The 18,690-nt window shown below is 45.6% G+C and overlaps 1 protein-coding gene across 8 annotated transcripts in view; it reads left to right on the top strand.

Moving 5' to 3' along the window:
* The window catches only part of RERE (arginine-glutamic acid dipeptide repeats), a 232,261-nt gene that overhangs the window by 166,269 nt on the left and 47,302 nt on the right, over positions 1 to 18,690 (top strand). For 7 of the 8 annotated variants that reach the window (XM_040533319.1, XM_040533315.1, XM_040533316.1 and 4 more), the window contains one exon: positions 15,614 to 15,694. In XM_040533319.1, coding sequence (XP_040389253.1) covers positions 15,614 to 15,694 — 81 coding nt within the window. Of the gene's footprint in view, positions 1 to 14,966; positions 15,365 to 15,613; positions 15,695 to 18,690 lie in introns of those variants that run through there. The other variant, XM_040533323.1, reaches the window with a different exon arrangement.

Below are 18,690 nucleotides of genomic sequence, written 5' to 3'. Positions count from 1 at the left end.
CCCGTTTCTCTCCAAAAGGAAACTGAGTCACGGCATTAACAGTAGGAGCATCAGGCGAGCGCAGGGATTGTCCTAATTATGGCAGCTTTTAGGGTTAATGCTTTTGTCACAGCGAGCAGGACCTAAGGAGCAATTGCAAGTGTTCATGTTGTAATCATGGTAACACTAACCCTCCCATCGGTTTCTTAATTTTTTAAATTTAATTTTGAAAGGATACCATGTATCAAAGCTCTCTTGCTTACATTTCACTGACCTATTTACTCTCCGTTTTTGTACATGTTTAATTCCCAAATTCAAAATTTTTTAAAGATCCATATTTGTTAATAGTATGATGGACTTCTGAGTCTGATAAATTTCATAGGGTACTTGTCACAGTTTGCTTCCCCTTCTGAACACAAATTTAGTAAATGGCCTTCCATAGGTTTTCTGGCTTGCATTCCTTGATGTACATTGACCCAAAGTCTAGGATTGCGTGAGGGTTTTCATGGTTTTGAAAACAGTTCTTAAATTTAAATACAATAGTGTTTAGCTCTCTGTTTTCAGAAGATTTTTGTTTGATTGTTTTGGAAATGCTCTAAAGAGTGTGATTTAAATTCTACCTTTCCTAATGGTCTAGAAGGGGGGCATCCACATGGACTGGGAGTGACATCCACAGTTCTTGGTTTGATTTCAGATGTTGTCAGTTGCCCCGGCATGTTTCAGTAGTTGCAGTTTATCTGTCTTGCAGGAATTAAGGAATTCGCATCAGTCTAAAGAATCCCTATCTCCATAATACCTAAAAGTGCAATTTTAATATAGTAATAAGTAATGGTGAAGTGCTGTGTTGTTTTCCATGTCAAGTGTACAATAGAAATGCCCAGCATCTTTACAAGTAATTTTGGCTTAGTCTAAGTTGATACAGGTACAAAGTGCATAGTTACCCACGTCAGAGTTACTGCAGTCAATGCTCGGAGCCCGGGAATGGGTTACTTGCTACAGCAAGCCCCTGCTTTGCGTTGGTTGCTACCTAAACCATGGGAAATTGTATTATTTTTTTTCTGCTAGCCTTTTCGTGTTGTGACCTGGGAACATAGTCTTAGCCGTGACTCGCACCACATGAAAAGGTCTTCAGCTTGCTGTGTCCGAGGTGGTGCTCCTTGCTGTAAAGGGTGCAGAAGATTTCAGGCACAGTTCCTTTGTCTTTGCCATTGTACCCAAGGAATGCTGTCCTTGCAAAAGGATGTTCCATCCCCTCTTTGCATTTCTGGGAATATTTATTCCAGTTTGTCCATGTTGTTTGTTTTCTCTAGTGAGGTGAGAGTCTCATGGTCTCAAGAAATTGCCAGGCTTTTACCGAACTCGGAGTTTCTTTTTGTAGAGGCACCTTGGTTGGGCCGTGCTGCCAGCGAGAGCCGTCATGAGCTACAGGCATAGGAAATAAAAGCTATCTGTTTTGCTGCCTTGCAAGTGGTAATTCAATATTTTAGATTGTTTGGGCAGCGAAGGGTAGGGTAGCGCTGTTGAACTGCTTAAGCCTGATGGATGGAGAAGAAACACGTTTTCAGGATTGCAATCCATAACCCAGATGGAGCGGCGTGGTGCCGGGGAGGCTGGCAGCTCCAGCTAAGGAATGGGAGTCTGAGGCTGAACCCTTACTGGTTTAGGCACCTGTAGATAAATAAACCATATTCAGAAATTGTAGTGGGGGAACAGCAGAAGCACTGCCCGGGATGCTGGGGACTTGGCATCCAGGTGAACCTCAGTGACAGCCAACTTGAGCTCCATGGCAGAGGGCTTCGCAGAAGGAGAGTGATAGCGAACCAAACGATGGTGGCATCTGCAAAATGGGAGTTGTAGTATAATTAAGGTTATTTTGGAAATAAAGCACTCTTAAAGTTTTGATTTTAATGTCAGTAAAAGCTCATTTTGAACAGGTTTTTGATTTTTCTAATAGCTATGAGGAGAAAAACCAAGACAAAACAAAAGTAACTTTTTCAAATGCCACTGGATTTGCTGTGATCCTGCCTGACAGCTCATCTGAGACTTATTTACTATGGACCAGGGGATGTTACAGCAGAAAATGACAAAATTCCTCTTTGAATTGGTATAGCGACATAGTTCTTATTTAAGAAACTCTGATTACTGTCACAACATGGATGCTCTGTGTGCTTTAGTGCTCAGGACTTATCTTTCCTGCACAAGCGTAAGCAGTCTGAATGCCAAGCTACACCTCATTTGCAAGTTCTGTTTGCATGATAAATTTTATTTTTCTAATCTTCCCTATCAACAGCGCTGATTTTTTTTAATCTTTCAGATGACATAAAAATGCATTTTAATGAAGCAAATTATATAGCTTTGTCTCCTTTTGTGCACAAGCGGGGCGGCCATATTCAATTAGGCTGAAAAATGATCATTTGTTCTATTACAGGCTGTAACAGAGCGAGAGAGAAAACTGTGATCCATCACCAGTTGCTCAGCTTTATGTTACTTAAATCACTTGCCATTCTGTCAGCAGCTCCGAACCCTCTATGGGAGCCATTATTTAATTTAAGTTTGTGGAGGTGTCACTTGTTTGATAATAGGCTGCTTCTGTAGTAGACGCGGAGCGACTAAATATTAATCATTTTCTGCATCCATCCAAGATTCCTAATTAGTTAGAAGGGTAACAGCGCCAGTAAAGCTAATGATTATGCTGCCATAAAAAGAATGTGACAGCAAATAAGGACTCGATCCAGCGAGATGCTGAGTGCCTGCCAGTGCTGGGGAGCCTGCGGGAGCTGGGGACTCTGAGCGGTGTGCGGGGCAAACTGGGGGGGCTTGGAGCGACCCGGGGGGGGGGGGGGGGGGGGGGATCCCATGGATTTGGGAGTGCAGATGCCGCCTTGGAAGGATCCTGTTTCCTGTTTTGTAGCAGCCAAGCAGCTCGGCTTTCAATCTTTTTTGAAAAGTTTGTTGTCAGCACAGAGGAAGCTCCCCAAGACAGCCTGTAAATAAGCTGAGCCGCTGCAGAGCTCCGCTGGAAGGGGCGTGCGGTTGGGTCTGCTCTTCCTTCCTCCTCGCTCGGGGTTGTGTAAAGGCTCTGCCGTGCTGCTCAGGGTGCAATCAAAAACAACCACTTGGTGCTCGGTGTCTGATGCTGCTTTTGTGCTTTCGTGTGCTGTGGTTTTGAAGATACAAAGTGCACATCGCTCCTGGGTTTGTGGTTTCGCTTCAGCTTTTACTGCCCTCCGATATCTCGCTCGCTCCCCTATCCACTTGTGCACGATCCACCACGTTTTCTTTCTTGTTTTTTTTTCTTCGTGCCCTTCTTCTTCTCCCTTACCCTCCCTATTCATATTATCCTCTCAGATTTATACAGCTCATAGGCTATATGGGGAGATGGGTCAGACAGGGGCTTATGCATTTAGAGGACCCAAATAAGCATCCCAGCATATTTTTCTTGCCTGGATTGGAGTAATTTCAAGCACTCAGATCAACCATTCCAGTTCTTACAAATTGGAGAATGCAAAACAAGGCACCTCTGGTTTATCAGGGTGCTTATTTTACAAAGGAGTTTACCTTTTACGGAGGACACTGTCTGGGTCTGTAGGTCAGGGGAGGCGATTTCAGAGTCTCAGCACCACTTCTTCCCCAAATACACACCTTTCACATTCCCTTTGCCACCATTCTCCTTTGTTATACGTGCATTTCTGGGCCTCCGTTTCCGATTCTTTTTTTCCCCCTCTTCTATTCATGGCTCACTTTTTCATATTTGGCACCCTCTCCCCCCCCGCCCCTCGACTAGATGTTTTGATTCAGAGGCCCTTACACAAAAGAAAAGGGAACTTATGAATCATCTGCTTCTTTTTAAAGCTACTTTTATGCGTTGCTGCCAAGATCACCGTATGAGCCAACGTCTTCCTCGGTAATTGGATGGCGGCGTTGCGGAAGTGCATCAGTCACTCGCTGTGATCTTACGTTCGCGGGACAAAAAAGCAGCGGATAATTGAACAATGCAGGTTGTAGCGTGGGTCCCCGTGTCACGGGAGCTTGCAAGGAACCGAAACCTCGCGCAGTAGAAATTAGTTTTAAAGGGGGGGAAAAAAAATCAGAGCTGATAATTATCAGCCAGCTCAGCTGACGGCGTATCCACTCTGCCTTAAGCACTCTGCTTGCAGATTTTGGTGCTCGGGCACGAGCTGCACAGTGAGCGGCACCGTTCCAGCTCTGCCAAGGGAGCCAAGGGGCTTGCTGACATGCTGTCTGCTGTCTCTTGGTGGGGACAGCTCAGGGATTTCTCATCGCTAACTTTTTTTTGACTGGCAGGGCTTTGATATAATAAAAGCACTGGTGATGGTCAGCAAACCAAAAAATGGTTCAAAAACGGGTGGCAACCTTGGGCAGTGTGGCACTGAAGATGGCTTTCTGAAGGGCTGTAGGAGATCTGGAGTGTTGTGCATGTGCTCGTGTCGGTCTCAAGTGTCGAAGGCTTTCTGATACTGTGTCATACTAGGTAGAAATGGAAGCTGTCTACTAAACTTTCATTTCTCTAACTGCAAGGTTAGAAATTCTTGAACCATCAGAACACCCCCTTTTTGTTGTGAACACTTCAGCAGGATGGAGAACTCCTGCCTTACAGGACAGAGCTTGCTTTCTGCTTGATACAGGTCTCACGCAGAGCCTAAGTCTCTTAGCTTGGAATTTATTTTGTCACTGCTAGTATTTCTTAAATCCAGATGTGCTGTCTCAGGTATCTCCTCACTACGCTGCAGTGGCAGGTGAATCCTGAGACACGTTGAGGAAGCTTGTAGGGGTTGTTATATGCCTTTTTAGTAAGGGTCACAAACTAGGATTTTTATCTTGGTGCTTGAACTCAAACGTGGGCACTGTAACTGCAAACAGCCCCGCTGTTTAATTATTTACTTGGCGGAGTCACCTGCAGAAATATTTGCCTCTCTATATGGATAATTTCCTTGGGGATTCTTGCCACCATTTTGTCTCATTATTCTCGGATCTGTTCGTTGCTCTAAAGCATGGGAGCTCTTGAAGTGGTTTTGTTCATTTCCTTCTGTCATTTGCAGCAAGTCACTGTTTGATGGCAGAAATACAGCCTCCAGAATAATTGACAATAATGGCTGAAATCCCAGAGGAACAATATTTCCGCAATAGGGAACTTCCACTAGAAATACAGCGTTCGGGTCTTGAAAGGATCGTACAGTACATTTCAAGTAGTCTGAGTGCAGCTTTTTGTCTGCAGCGTTACAAATCGAGTGAAAGGACAAAAAATGGCACTGAAAGAGGAGAACTTCGGGCTTGCATAATGGTGTTAAACTCGAGCAAATTGACATGTATTTTTGCAACTACGTATGATCCACGTAACACAAAGATAAGTCTTTTCTGGGGGAAAAAAACGAAGGAAATGTTTGGGTGTTTAAGTAGAAAGCTCAAGTTGGAGGCTTATCTTATGCTAAGCCTCAGGTTAGTTATTACCTGGTGGTCTGATCGTGCTGAGCTGCAGCTCCGGGCTGGGACGGGTGCGTGTCTGTGCTCACCCAGTGCCTACAGCCGGAATTTTACTATTGATAACTTCACGGAGATCTGCTCTGTGGGAGCAGCGAGGTGTTCCCTACAGTGTTCCGAGCTCTGTAAACGTCACGGTAAGAAAAACACTAAGAGGAGAATGAAATTCAGAAGGAAGCTAATATATGGTGTTTTCTTCTGGGCTCGTTTCTGCCTAATAAAGGTGACGAAACGCAACGTCTTCAGCCCCGTGGATGGCGGTGCGCATCCCGGTGTTGGCATTACTCAAGGAAATATTCACAGCTTGAAGAACGTACTGGCGTTGTGGGTTTTGGTATGGGTGTTTGAGGTGTGGAGAATGGGAGGCAGGGAAGGTTAGTATTCTGAACCGATGCATGAGGAAATGTTGTGTAGTAGGGCACTTTATGTTCCATGTAAGGGCAGCTTTTGCATTTTGTTTCATGTTGCGCCTGTTGCTTATACGTATTATTTTGTGTATGCTTTTGGATTCTCTATTTCAACTATTTTCATCCTGTTAAAAATAATAATAATGATTGAACTGTTAATTTTAAATTTAAGTGTTTTTCACCAATTCTGGATGAGCATTAGTCTAAGAAACAAAAAGCAAGTAGCTTTTTACGCCTGGAAGTTTGCAATTTAAGAGCTGAATTTCTGCTACTTCTCCATGTTAAAGGGAGATCCTTTCAGATGTCATAAGGGAAAGGAAGTGTGTCCTTGGAAAGAGATATTGTCCAACTTTTTTTTACTTGCTGTTTAGTTTTGATCTGCCAGAAGACTTTTTTTGTATGCTAACTTTTTAACAGCAGTTCAAAATAATCAGAAGTGAATCTGTGTATAGAAAAAGATAATCTGAAGTAAAATCAAAAGCTCGATGTTGTCTCTTGGCAGCAGCAAATTGTTTTGTTTTTCTGGGTCACAAATGTGCCAGACCTTTTTTCTCTTTAACTCTGCAAATGCCTCTAAAAAAAAATCAGGTGAAAACGCACTGAAATCTTTCAGCTTTGTTTGCGGTGGTGAGAAACTGTTGATTGCAGGAGACGACAAAGTTCAGGTGCCAGGAATAGATAGCGAGCTTTGGTGGTTTCTTTGTTTTTTTTTTAAGCCCACAGAAAGGGCTGGGCTCAGAAGCCTGGTTCATGGACATGTGCAGAGAGAAATAGTTGGGTGGAGATGACGGAGGTTGCGGGAGGCTTTGTGGGTCCCGGAGAGCTGCACAGGTCTGGAGTCGGCGTCGTGCCGGGCAGGTGGGTGTCTGCCGGCAGAAGGCCTGCCACAGGCATTTAAATACAAATGTGGGCAAGCTGGCCTACCCAGTTCCCTGCTGATGGAAATGACTATGTTTAGTAGCATGGGGAAATGCCTGCAATGTGTGCATACCATGGGCCTGGGCGCTCGCAGCTGATGGCCGGCTCAGACTTGCTGCTCTGGGGAAACTCTGCCCTCAGTGGGACGCGGTGCTGCCGGGGTTCTGTGGCCTGCCCAGGGTATGGGGGACACCACATCTTGTCCCCCATCCTGGCTTTGCTGGGGGTGAGCTGTGAAAGGAACTGCCCTCAACCCAGTTCTCATGTGTGCCTGCAGCTCGCCTTGCTGTCGGATGTGTCACAGGCACCGCCGTGGATCCTAACGCTTGAGATAATCCAGGAATTGCATCGCCAGCGAGGCGAAGCTGTTTATCAAATACCCTTTCTAGAGCTCGGGAAAAGTAAAGTCAGTTTTCTTTTTTTCTCCTGCTGCTGCTTTAATATCCAGCCCTTTTTTGATCTGTGCACCAGCATCTGATGTGCCACTGCAGGCTGTCCTTAGATCAGGTTTCTTGGCGCGCTGTTGACTTTATCTCGTTTACCGGATCGCATTTCTGTTGCCATACGCCGTGTGATTGCAGCCTCCCCGCAGCTCTTCAACAATTAGCGACCGAGCAGGAAGCGTGTGTTCATTACAATAGCCTTTTGATTCTGATTTTGCGATCCTGTGGTGGGGCGGCGGCACCGCTCGGCTCTGACAACCGACTCCCCCTGGCTCGGGCTGCAGCGATCGCGGTCGGATCTGGCCACGTTCTGGCACGGGGAGAGGTGTTGGTAGGGCCATGAGCTTCCAGCATCATGGGAGCGTCGTCTGGGGACGTGTGGTGAAACACCCAGACCTGATAAACAAGGAGGCCGTGCTCGGAGCAAAACCGAATGCTCCTCATTTAGGGGTAATTGATTTTTATTTTCTGTCTGTTTTCTTTCCTCTCATCTAGGCTCTCGCCCAGAAACAGGTACAACATTCACCAGCAAATAAAAGCCTTGCGAACTGCTTTGGGTGAATCTGAAATCTGTCTCTCTACAAAAATAGCTCTGTTGCAATACAGATGGTGAAAGAAAGCAGGGGTTAGAGCGTGAGGTTAGCAGCATCCTGACAGCTTGGAGCCCGGGGTGAAGGAATGGTTGATTTCTGCCCCGGCTCTGGAAACGCCTGGGAGCTGTTGTGTCACCTTCGATAGCATGCTGCCTTTGATGCAGGTTTCTGCATTGATCCTTGGCATGAAGCTGAGAAAGGAAAGAAGAGATGGAGAAACTGGCAATTGGGCTGTAGTTCGCACTGTGCTGCGATTTAGAACTCTTACCCCCTTAAAGCATCATCCCTGATAAAATAAATATAAATGAATTTGGGAAACCTTGAAGTGAGCACCCGGGCTGTTCCTGCAACTAGCTTGGGAGCCCTTTTCCCAGACCAGGTATGGTTCAGGGTCAAAGGCATGCTGCTAGCACCACGGCGAGAGCGTTTTCGCATTGTCGTAAGAAGGGAGAGAGGAGAGAAGGGATGATGAATCCACTCTGACCTCTGGAATGGCAGCATAAATACGTTATTGAAAATTCTAAATAAATGTGTTTGTAACCAGTAATCCTGCTCTGCATGCAGTCTCATTTAGCCAACTGTGTATGCAAATGTGCTATTAATGTGTTTGCATCCAGTATAAATATACAAATCTAATCTGTTTATATATGTAATTTACACACAGCTGTGCTCATGCTCACTTAATACCAGTATTTTCAGTGAGCGAGAGGTATCATGGGAGATCTATTGTTCAAAACAAAAGCTACCAGTGCAGCACCATGGCAGGGGGATCATTATCATTTCAGGATCTTTTGGCATTCCCTTGGGGGAGGCTGCTTAATGACTCTCCGTCTGTGTGCGCGGCTCTGGGTATCCGGAACGGGCTCTGGTGGTGCTGTGCGCCTCCGCATCGCTGCGAGGCTTTGGTGCGGGGCCCCTCGTGCTCAGGTTGAGGTGCAGGGTGTGATTTTGCAGGAATACAAAGTGACCCCAGCGGGAGGGAAAGCTAATTGCTCAGCACCTTTTAGGCCTTGCCGCTGATACATTTCTTGTCTTTTTCAGTTCGTAAAGGACAGGTGATCTCACAGGCATATCGCCCGGGGGTGTATGGGTTTATGGCATTTAGATGACCAGCAATGCACTCTGAAGAGCTGCTTTGAAAATCCTATGAGAATGTTGGTTCCCTTAAATATAGATGGGTATCTAATGAACACCATTAAAATGTTGTTTGGTTTTTCTTTCCATATTATCTTTGAGTTAAAGGCCTTGGTGAAAAAAGAACTTGATATTCAGAATATGAAACTCAAAGGAGAATTTTGCCTGGAGAAAAGAAAAAAAGATTAATTGTAACAAATACACAAGAAAAATAAGCAGGCTGTTATCTATTAAGGGTGAATTTGGTTTTAGTATGTATTGTGAACTGAGGTTGCAATCTGCATAATGAAGAAAATAATCACGTATATTTTGGAGGTAAAGGATGCTTTTAACAACAACAAAAAGTACCCATACCCACCCACAGACATGGAAGATTCTCCTCTTCCAGCGCTTCTGTGCAGAGCAATCACCTGCGCGTGCCTTCCCTCTTGGCCTGGCAGTCTGGAAGCACATTTGTGTCCCAATTTAGGAAGCATTTACCTGTTCAGAGTCACGGAAGGGGCACATTAAAAAAGCAAACAACAAACCCCCCCAACAACAACCACCACTTCTCCCAAAATGTGTCATTTCAAGGCGTGTAGTTGGTGATCGAGCAGCAGCAGCTGGCATTGAGGGGCTGGCTGGCAGGTATGAGTGCTAGTGCTTCACTGCCGCTGTGCGCTGCTGCTCAGAAGTAGGGTGAAGCATCGCTGCACCGCTGCTCCACGACCTTCTGCAGGCCAGATGGATCCGGGAAGTGCTTGTGTGTACAGCAGTCATGGAGCACAGGCCATCTCACTACAGCACAGGGTTGCAGACCTCTTCAAGCAGTTGCTGGAACCACCCTGTGAGCAATTTCTCCGACCTTTGATTGTGTTAGGGAAGAACAATGAGGCCCTGTAATCATGACCTCTGCCATGGTGCAGTCTCCTTGGGAGAAGATTCAAACGTGCGGGTCAGTGACGGCCCTGCGTGCTGCAGGGGACAGAGAAGTGCTGTGGTGGAGGTGGGACAGAGCAGTCCTATCCCCAACCTGAGACATGCTGTAGCCTAAAGGCAGATGGCCCTAAGCAAGCAGTAGAGGCGCAGATATTTCTCCAAAGATTTACTACAGCTTCCACTTACGTGCATGAGATGTGCTCGCACCTCTCCGATGTGGTGTCTCCAATGCTGAGGCCAGGGCAGTGGCACGCAGAGATGCTTAGGGAAGGCTTATGGAGCCTCCACATTAAACAAGTTTGCCAGCTGGGTGATTTTTGCAAGCTTACTGTTAACTGATGTAACGAGCACTGGATACTCGTGCTGCTGCGAACGGTAAAATTGCTGGCTACTTCAAAATTAAATTTAAAAAACATAAAGCAGAGTTACGGTAGTGACAGGAAACAATAAAACAAAGGAAGTTCAGATGAGGTTGAAGCATATCCTGTTCTCCCAGCAGCAGGCCATATTAAAGGAACATAGTAGAGGCCTGAATATAGATTTTTCTTGACAGTTCCTTTCCCAGCAGACTGATTTTAGAGGTTTCAGGTGAGCTTTGCTGGGTCACGATGCTCGTTCCGTACTCTAAGTTACAACAGTAGAATATCCTCTTACCTCGGGACCAGTCCCCTTCGTGGCCCAAGGATGGGCGTCCTTAGGCTGAGAAATTCCTCTGGAGTCTCCCTCCAGCCCTCTCCTGTGACTCTAGAATTTTTTTTTTCTCCCTCTTTTCTTCTGTAGCTTTCTGTCCTCTTCGTGTGGCGGGATTTGAGTCTCTTAGTGTTGTGCTATGGAAGTGTTTGACTCAGTGACCAGACAATGTCTGTCCATCTCTCCGTCTGCTTCACCATCGTGCAGCTGCCAGGTGCCAGGCTGCGTTCCCTGTAACATAAAACACCTTTTTTGGTTCTTGCTGGAATCACTTGCTGAGCAGTACTTGGTCCTATCTGCTACTGAGCATACACAACTCCTCTGAGGTAATGATACAGTAAATATTAGCATCATTTTCTGCTATAGCCAGGTGTAATTTGGTGGGACAATAACTGTGAATAAGGGAAGTTATGTTCTGTAGGAGATACCTGGCGTCTTCAGGTTAACCTGTCTCCTTGTCTTAAGGCAACTGTCAGGATACTTCTGTTCCTGGAGGACAGTATGTATCATTTAACCTTATCAGCAAATGCCTTTATTTGCACTGTACACACATAAGCGAAATATAATGTTAAAAACCAGCCAAGCTTTTAATAAAATGTACTCTGCGTGCTGAAATCCAGCCAATGTGCGTATACTATGTCTGCATGCTAAAAATTGTTTGGGGCGATCTATAAATGTGCTGAACATTTAAGAGTTTTGCAGATACAACCAAATCTCATTTTCTTTCCAGAATAACTGCCATAATTTTTCATCCTGTGAAATTTAAGAAATAAAGATGCTTTTACCCATTTAGTGTTTATTTGCTGTTAACTATTAAAGCCCTGTAAATCTTCTTAGCACATTTACTATAAAACTTAATAAGGTGCGTTAAACGTGGAAGATGGTGACAACTTCAGCTGGCATCTGCCTAGCAAATCTCAGGCCTTTCAAAACGTGCACTGTACCTATTGCTTTCATGATCATAAAATCTGTATTGGAAAAAAATCATACAGTGTTTTCCACTCTAACTTCCCTTTTCTATACACTCATAATTTAAGGAAATGTTTGAGAGAAGAACTTGTTGTTCTTGGACATGGTCTAAAGAGGGGATTTTTTTTTTTTAGAAAAATTGAGGAAAAATCCTTATTCGTTGGATTAAGAAGGAACAGAAAAGCCTCTGTATTTGTGTGTTTGCAAATGTATTGCATTACAACATGTTTTTCATTAATTAACCAGGTGGGAGTCGTGGGAAGGGAAAGAAATAACACATGGCTTCTCTTAAAGAAAATACATTTGATCTAAACCGGATTGAAGCATCACCTCAGAAGAGACGTATTAGTAGGAGTTACAAATTTGCAGTTTTATCACTCGTCCTGCCTTTCTGAAGCCCATGAGGTTTCCGTTTGAAATTCTTAAATTGATTAAACAGGTTATTTTTTACTAGATGTTATTCTTGTGTGCTTTTAGAGCCAGCCGTATCTTCGATTTGTGCAGTAAACAAGATGAAAAGTAAACTGGGAGCCTCAGTTCCCAGTTAAAACTTGGGGTGCTGAATTTCAGCATGCAGCAGCAAATTTTTCCTGCCAAGCTGTAGTCTCTTGATAATAGAAACCCTGACGCATAACCTTAACTACAGCTTTGCAATGGCATTATCATCACATTGATAAACATGCCATCTGAGCTCTGTTAGTCAGAACATAATGGCTTTGTGTATCTTGTCATGATATTTGTTTCTCGGGATAAAATATGGGACCTGCAAGGAACACATGTGCAAACATTAACGTGCTTGTTCCTTGTTCTTCCTTGGTTATTTATAGCTCCCTGTTTACACATTGGAGCAGGATACTGTAGAACCTAATAAATTTTACTGGGGAAGCTCAAATTATAAAATGGCATTAGGAGATCTTGTGTTCTGGCTGGTCAATAGCCATGGTAACCACTTCATAAAATATCTCTGACTGTCAATATTGACTGACCTAGCAAGCCATGGGATTTCCTAATGCTGCTTCACAACAATAATTACCCGTAGTATTTTTGTCAGCTGTGTTACAGTTTTGTCTTCGGTGACAGTACAAACAATAATGGTGACAGTCCTGTCATATGTCTAACTTTAAAACATTACTTAAGTGGTAAAATTGGAATGTTTATCTTAATTTTTCAAAATACAGAATTTGGATTTTCAAACCATTGTGCTCTAGAGCCACTTCGTTTTTTTCCAGAGCTCCGTCCTCATGCATCCATGGGTTTAAGGCTCATTGTACTGCAAGGCTACTTTAATTCGTCGGCTGTCGTTTGCTGATACCTTCTGTGAGTGCCATGTCTCCTGCATGGTTAAAATGCAGCCATAAAATTTGTTGCATGTCATTTGTGCAGAGGAGAGAGAATTCAAACTGTGTTAGGCAGCCTGTTTTATGACAGAAGAACAACAGGTCGCTTCTGATTTGGTGTGTGACTATTTGGTTCTCAATATTTAAATGCATTTAGGAGAGGTCTCTTGTGCTGGACTTGGAGAAAAGCGGTAGCTGGTTTTGTTGCGGGCTGAGCGAGAGCTGAACGTAATGCCTGAATTAATGGAAGAACGGGAAGGAAAATGTGGAAGAGAAAACGTTTAAAAAAAAAACAAAACCACAAAAACCCAAGCCTTAAGTTTCAGATTTTCTATCTAAGTTTATTGAACTGCTTTTTATGTGTGGTTGTTGAGAAGAGTGGCTGTCTCGTGCCTTTGAGTAGACACAACTATTTTATAGCTTCTTGCACTGCCTCTGTGGCCTGGTGCTCATTTTATATGACACTGATAAAGGTGGCAGCATAATTGCCCGGGGTTTTGGAGCGCCAGAAGGACGGCCTTCAGTCACGTTTGGAAACCTGGGGCGGCGTTTCAGGCTCCCTCAGACAGGCTCTGCTAGGCTGATGTTCCCGGTAGGGATTTTTGACGTCTCCTGAGTCAAATGGAAAACAGTTTGTCATAGCTGGTTGGTTTGTTTGGTTGGTTTTGTTTGCTTTAGTTTTTAATAGTTGAATAAGAACACGAAGCAAATGTAAGAGTTTGGTTAGAAACCTTCTGAAGAAGATAAATAGACTTCTCCCCTGAGAATTCAGGTACACCGTAGTGTTAGGTAAAATGAGGAATAGGAAACCAGGCCTTTCCTCTTTATGGGGACCACTTTGTGCTCTCCTGTTCCCCGTGCCTTTCACCCATGGCTGGAGTGTCACAGCTCTGATTTCTCCTCCTTCCCCCCCAGCATTTCATGTCAAGTTCTCCCATATGCTGTTAGCTGATGCCGCAGAAGTGCCGTACTGCTGATAGCGCCCAGGAGGCAGTGGTGTGAACAGTCCAAGCTCCCTTTGGATTGGCTGCTCTTAAATCCTCCTGCATGTAGTTGGTTTTCATTCTTTGCCATAAGCTGTAGACAGGAATGGTGCTGCTCTTTCGGGATGCCGGGGCTGGCTGAAGGAGGATGGTGCCACTGCTGTCTTTTCTAGCCCAGAAACACAAGGTGTACATGGTGTCCCCCCGCCTCGGTGTAATGAAAATTCCTCGCCATTCACATGGTAAACAGCCAGAGGTATGCATGCGAATCAGCGCACAGGCTGTGGGCAGCTTGGTATCTGGTGATCTTTGGATGTGCAGGGCTGGGACCATGCCGTTAATCCAAGGGGCCGGCTGTGGGATCCCGAGTGCCCCAGGTGCTGAACTCAACTCCTGTCGACTCCTGTGTGCTGGGTACCCTGATTTAGGGGGAGTGGGTGTAGGTTTGAACCCCATAGGGTTGAGATCTGAAAGCATGGACCAGGGGGTGTTTGTTCATGTCCCTGTGCCCCCAGCTGTCTCCATGGGAACCCTCGGGGTGAGGTGAGGAAATGGTTCTATGATTCTATGAAAGATCCCCTCGGGTGGGAGCAGGTATGCCCAGTGATCTGCCGGAGGCTCGATGTTGTGGTGGGCACTTGTGGGGCATGCAGAGTGCTGGTGTAGCAGAAAACTGATTGCCCTTCCTCAAATTCCCTGGCCACCACACAGTGTGGAAGCCCCTAACCCTTGCCCACCTCCCTCACGTCGGTGTTTGCAAGAAGACTTAGCCCAGAAGGCATTAAGCCAGCCTGCTGCGTGCATTTGTACTGGGGGAGCTGCTGCTGCTCCTCTCCTTCGTGCCCTGCTCCCCTTCCCTCACAGGCAGCGCTCGGTTCGTGCCCTGGGGGCTCGGGCCTTCGTCTCCCCGCCGCCGCGCCGGGAACGGGGGGACAGCCGCGGGGGGCAGCCGGGGGCTCCGGGGGGGTTTTGTGGGGTTGTGTTTTGTGGGGTTGTGTGCGTGTGGGGCGATCCAGGCCGCCTTTTGCGGCGCGCCCGCGGCGCCCAGCCCCGCCGCCATCACACGCTGGGCGGCCGCCGCCTCCCGCCCGGCCCCCGGCTCGCCTCAGCTCCCGGCGGCTGATCCGCGCCGCTCCGCCCGGCTCCCGCCGCCCTTCTCCCTGCTGCCAGCGGCCCCCGGAGCCGGGGTCGAGTCCCGGGAGGACCCCGGAGCTTCCCCGCAGAGCCCCCCGGCCCACCTCAGCGGCTGCGGAGCCGGCAGAGGGAAGCGGCCGAGCCGCCGGGGAGAGCTTCTCCGGGAGCGGGCGTCAGGAAGGGCGAAGCCGGGGGAAAGGCGTTGAGCCCCCCGGCACCTCCTGCGGAGCCGCCTCCTCCTCCTCATCCTCCTCTTCCTCCTTCTCCTCCTCCCCTCCGCCGCCTTCCTCCCGGTCGGGCAGCAGCGCTGAGGGACGCGCGGCAGAAGATTGCGGCCGTCGCGGAGAAGGAGCGGCTGCGGTACTGACTTTCTTCTTCTAAAAGCTTCAAACGCTGGAAGTTTGACATAGGAAGGGATCTGGCTTGATTTTTTTTCTCTTTTTCGGGGGCTTTTCGAAGCCTTTTCTGCCTGCTCCGTCGCTGCGTACGTGTATGTTTCCTTCCATCGGCAGTCCTTGCGCTCTGAACAGTTTGGCAGTTGTGCTGATTACCGAGATCTTTTTGTTTTCCTCTCTGCTGACATGCTATTTTTGTTATCTTTTATCGCAGAAACGTTTTATTAAGGGGTTGAGGCAGTACGGCAAGAACTTCTTCAGGATCCGAAAGGAGTTGCTTCCGAATAAGGAGACTGTGAGTACATTCGGACTTTATGTAATTTGCTTTTTCTCCTGCTGCTTCAGTGTTTGATCTCGTAGAGCTGTTTCCTTTTCACCCCGAATTTGATCCCTTTCGGATTAATGCAAGAGAAAACGTACAGCTGGAAAAGGTGGCTGTAATTTTTAGTGCGGTTTTTAGGTCTTAGCGTGAAAGCTGTTACATAAAATCGGCGTCGTTTCTGGACCAAGTCATTAAGGTTGGATGAAGTGTATTTCTGGGGGGCTAAATCTAATTCTAAATTCTGACATTGCGATGGGATAATACATTTATGTCACCAAGTTGGGCTCGAATGGCAGCGGGTAATTAAAGAAAGCCGAAAACAAAACAGAATCTAATTGAACGTGGAAGAAGGAGGAGGTGTGTGCCGCTGCTCTCCGACCTGCACCATCCGTGGTGGTGTTTTTAACTCTTCGCTTCCTGAAGCGTGCGGACAGCAGAGGTGGAACTTCAGTTTCTGAATCGATCTGAACTTCATCAGGCTGCCTAACTGTCAAATTCTGTTAAAAACCCTGGCAAGTGCTTAGGAGGAGGGCGGGCAGGGAGGAGTGGTTGACTTCTTCAAAGGAAAGAAGGGTTGGGAAGCCTTGGGAATCTAGTTAGTTTTCCATTAGTCCTAATTGCCGAGCCTCTCTAGAAGCTTCGGTTTCCATTCTGCAGGTGTCATTTAACTGCTGGGAGGACGGTTTTAGAAAGCAGCATTCCTGTTTGTTCTGAATTTAGAAGGGGGATAACTCCATGAAAAGTGAGGCAGAGTAACTGGTTTTTAGCATTTTCAGTGTGCTTGCATTAATGGTTCTGAAAATATTTATTTAAAGCATAGCCAAGAAGAGGTTGTTTAGACTTTTTGTTTGTGTGGAACTTGGATGAAAGGAGGAGCACTGCTGTGAAAATATTTTACAACCTGTAAAACCTGCGTACTGTAAGATGTTTCCTTTCTCCCCTTCTGAGACGTTCTTGTGACGTGACCGTGTGATATCAGTCTTTCATCAGTAAATAGCTAATAAGTGTGTGAGTCAAATAAGAAGGGGAGGGTGAAGCGATTCCTGGGGTGCCTCAGCCAGCATCTCTGTTCACCGATTGCACTGAGAACGACAGGAAAACTTAGTTACCGAGCAAGTGTAGGTAGACCTTGCTTTGGTATTTAGTTGGATTTTGAGGCACGAAGGCCCAGTACTGGAAAGATGGCAGCTTAGAAGGAATGCTGAAATAGTGTGCTCCTAGCAGCACATAGTCAGCTTCAGCAGCCCTTTCCTCTCTGCTTTAGAGCAACTCCTAGCAATGGATTTAGGACAAATTTGTGTTTACTTTAGAATGCATTCTGGTGATAGCGAAGTTACCAAGCGGCAAAAGTACTCTTTTAAAGTTTGAATTACAGTGAGTATGAAATACAGCTTTAAATAAAACATGTCTCTTTGTGCTAGAGAAAAAGAGTTTTCAGGAGAAAAGAAAAACTAAAGACCTGAGAGCTGGGGGCATGTGCCTGACCCTTTTTCTGCTACTTGACTTCTGCTGTTTGCGTTTGGATATCAGGCCGAAGGCTCTGTAAAAAGTTTGCAAGTGGTGTGAAATTTGATACAGGCTATTATTGTGCAAGTGTTAGGTTTTTGTTTCATTAGGTCTAAATTTTTACTGTCGGGAAGACTAACTACTAAGTTTGAGCAACTGGAAGCTGTGTGTTCGTGGTTTTGAGCAGGCTGTTTTAGCCTCTAGTGGTAACTGATCTACAAGTAACCTTTGACCGACAACAGATTGTTTAATCTCTGTTTCCTATTTTTGCCCACAGGTCTCCCTTCTGCTCTCTTTTAATTCCACTCTGTTTTCAGACAAAATTTGCAGCAGTTTTGCTGTAGTAAGACCCACAGGATAAAGGCTGTAGTAAATAGTATCTGACTATCCAGTTTTGCTTTTCCTTCTTAGAGTGGTATGAGGAATATTGCAAATTACAAGGTTCTGGAATTAATTTGTGTATTTTTAGGTCACTAGAATAATTTCAGAGACTTTGCTTGTCATTCTTCTATTGCGATGTGAAGTAACCCCCTAGCAATTCCAGAAATGCTAGAAAACAGGCCTTATTTTCCTGTTTAGCCACCATATTAACATGAGGTAGAACTCTAAAAGCCTTTATAGGCACACGAGGGAACTACAGCAACTCCCAAGTCCTGCAAAAGCTGCTTGAAAATGAGACAGGGACATTCTTGAAGTGACGTGCCCTAAATGGAAACCAGGTTATAGGTCAGTACAGCCTACACACTTCTTATTTATTAGGAGTTTACCTAACCAGTCGCTGAAGTCTGTGGCGAGGGGAGGCAGGCTTTTTTCTTCTCTGGAAAACCCACTTAAAGTTAAATCTCCTTATTTTCTTGCTTTTTGTATAATGCATGCCTTTTCTAGATACTTAGGCTGCTTTCTCCGGGAAAGAACTCCTAATGCCTCCTTAAGCCCTGCAGTTGGAACATTGCAGCGGTGGAAGATAAGTAATACAATAGAAATACCAAATTACTGTGAAGACTAGGCCTATTTTATATTAAATCGAGCTGATGCTACTGTAAAGGAAGTCAGAAATTAGAGGTTCATGTGACACTTTCTTTTATAATATTGGAAGGTGTACGGTGGCCATGGAGAGGTGAGAATTGAGCCATACTGTAGGAAGTTTTCACAAGCACGTTAAGAAATGCCCTATTTGAGTTGTGCCTTTGTTTTTTTTCTCTCTCCGCAGTTCATGTGAGCTGTTAAGAAACCCCTGTGCTCCTCAGTGAATGTTTTAACTAATGTAACACGTTTTTTTCAACGTTTTTAACGTAGTTACTTCTGAATGAATAACCAGCCAGAAAAGATCTTTATGAAGGAAAATATTGACTTCATATCAAAGCAGTATTTTTGTTTAGGTCTTCCCTCATCCAGTTTATTTCAAAGCAATTATGTCTAAGAGAGGTTCCCAGTGGGCACGAGCGTAAATAGCTGTAGCATTC

The sequence above is a fragment of the Cygnus olor genome, chromosome 21, assembly GCF_009769625.2.
Source record: "Cygnus olor isolate bCygOlo1 chromosome 21, bCygOlo1.pri.v2, whole genome shotgun sequence".
NCBI lineage: Eukaryota > Metazoa > Chordata > Aves > Anseriformes > Anatidae > Cygnus > Cygnus olor.
Note: the sequence above shows the minus strand (reverse complement) of the source record. Positions and strands in the feature narration are given on the sequence as shown.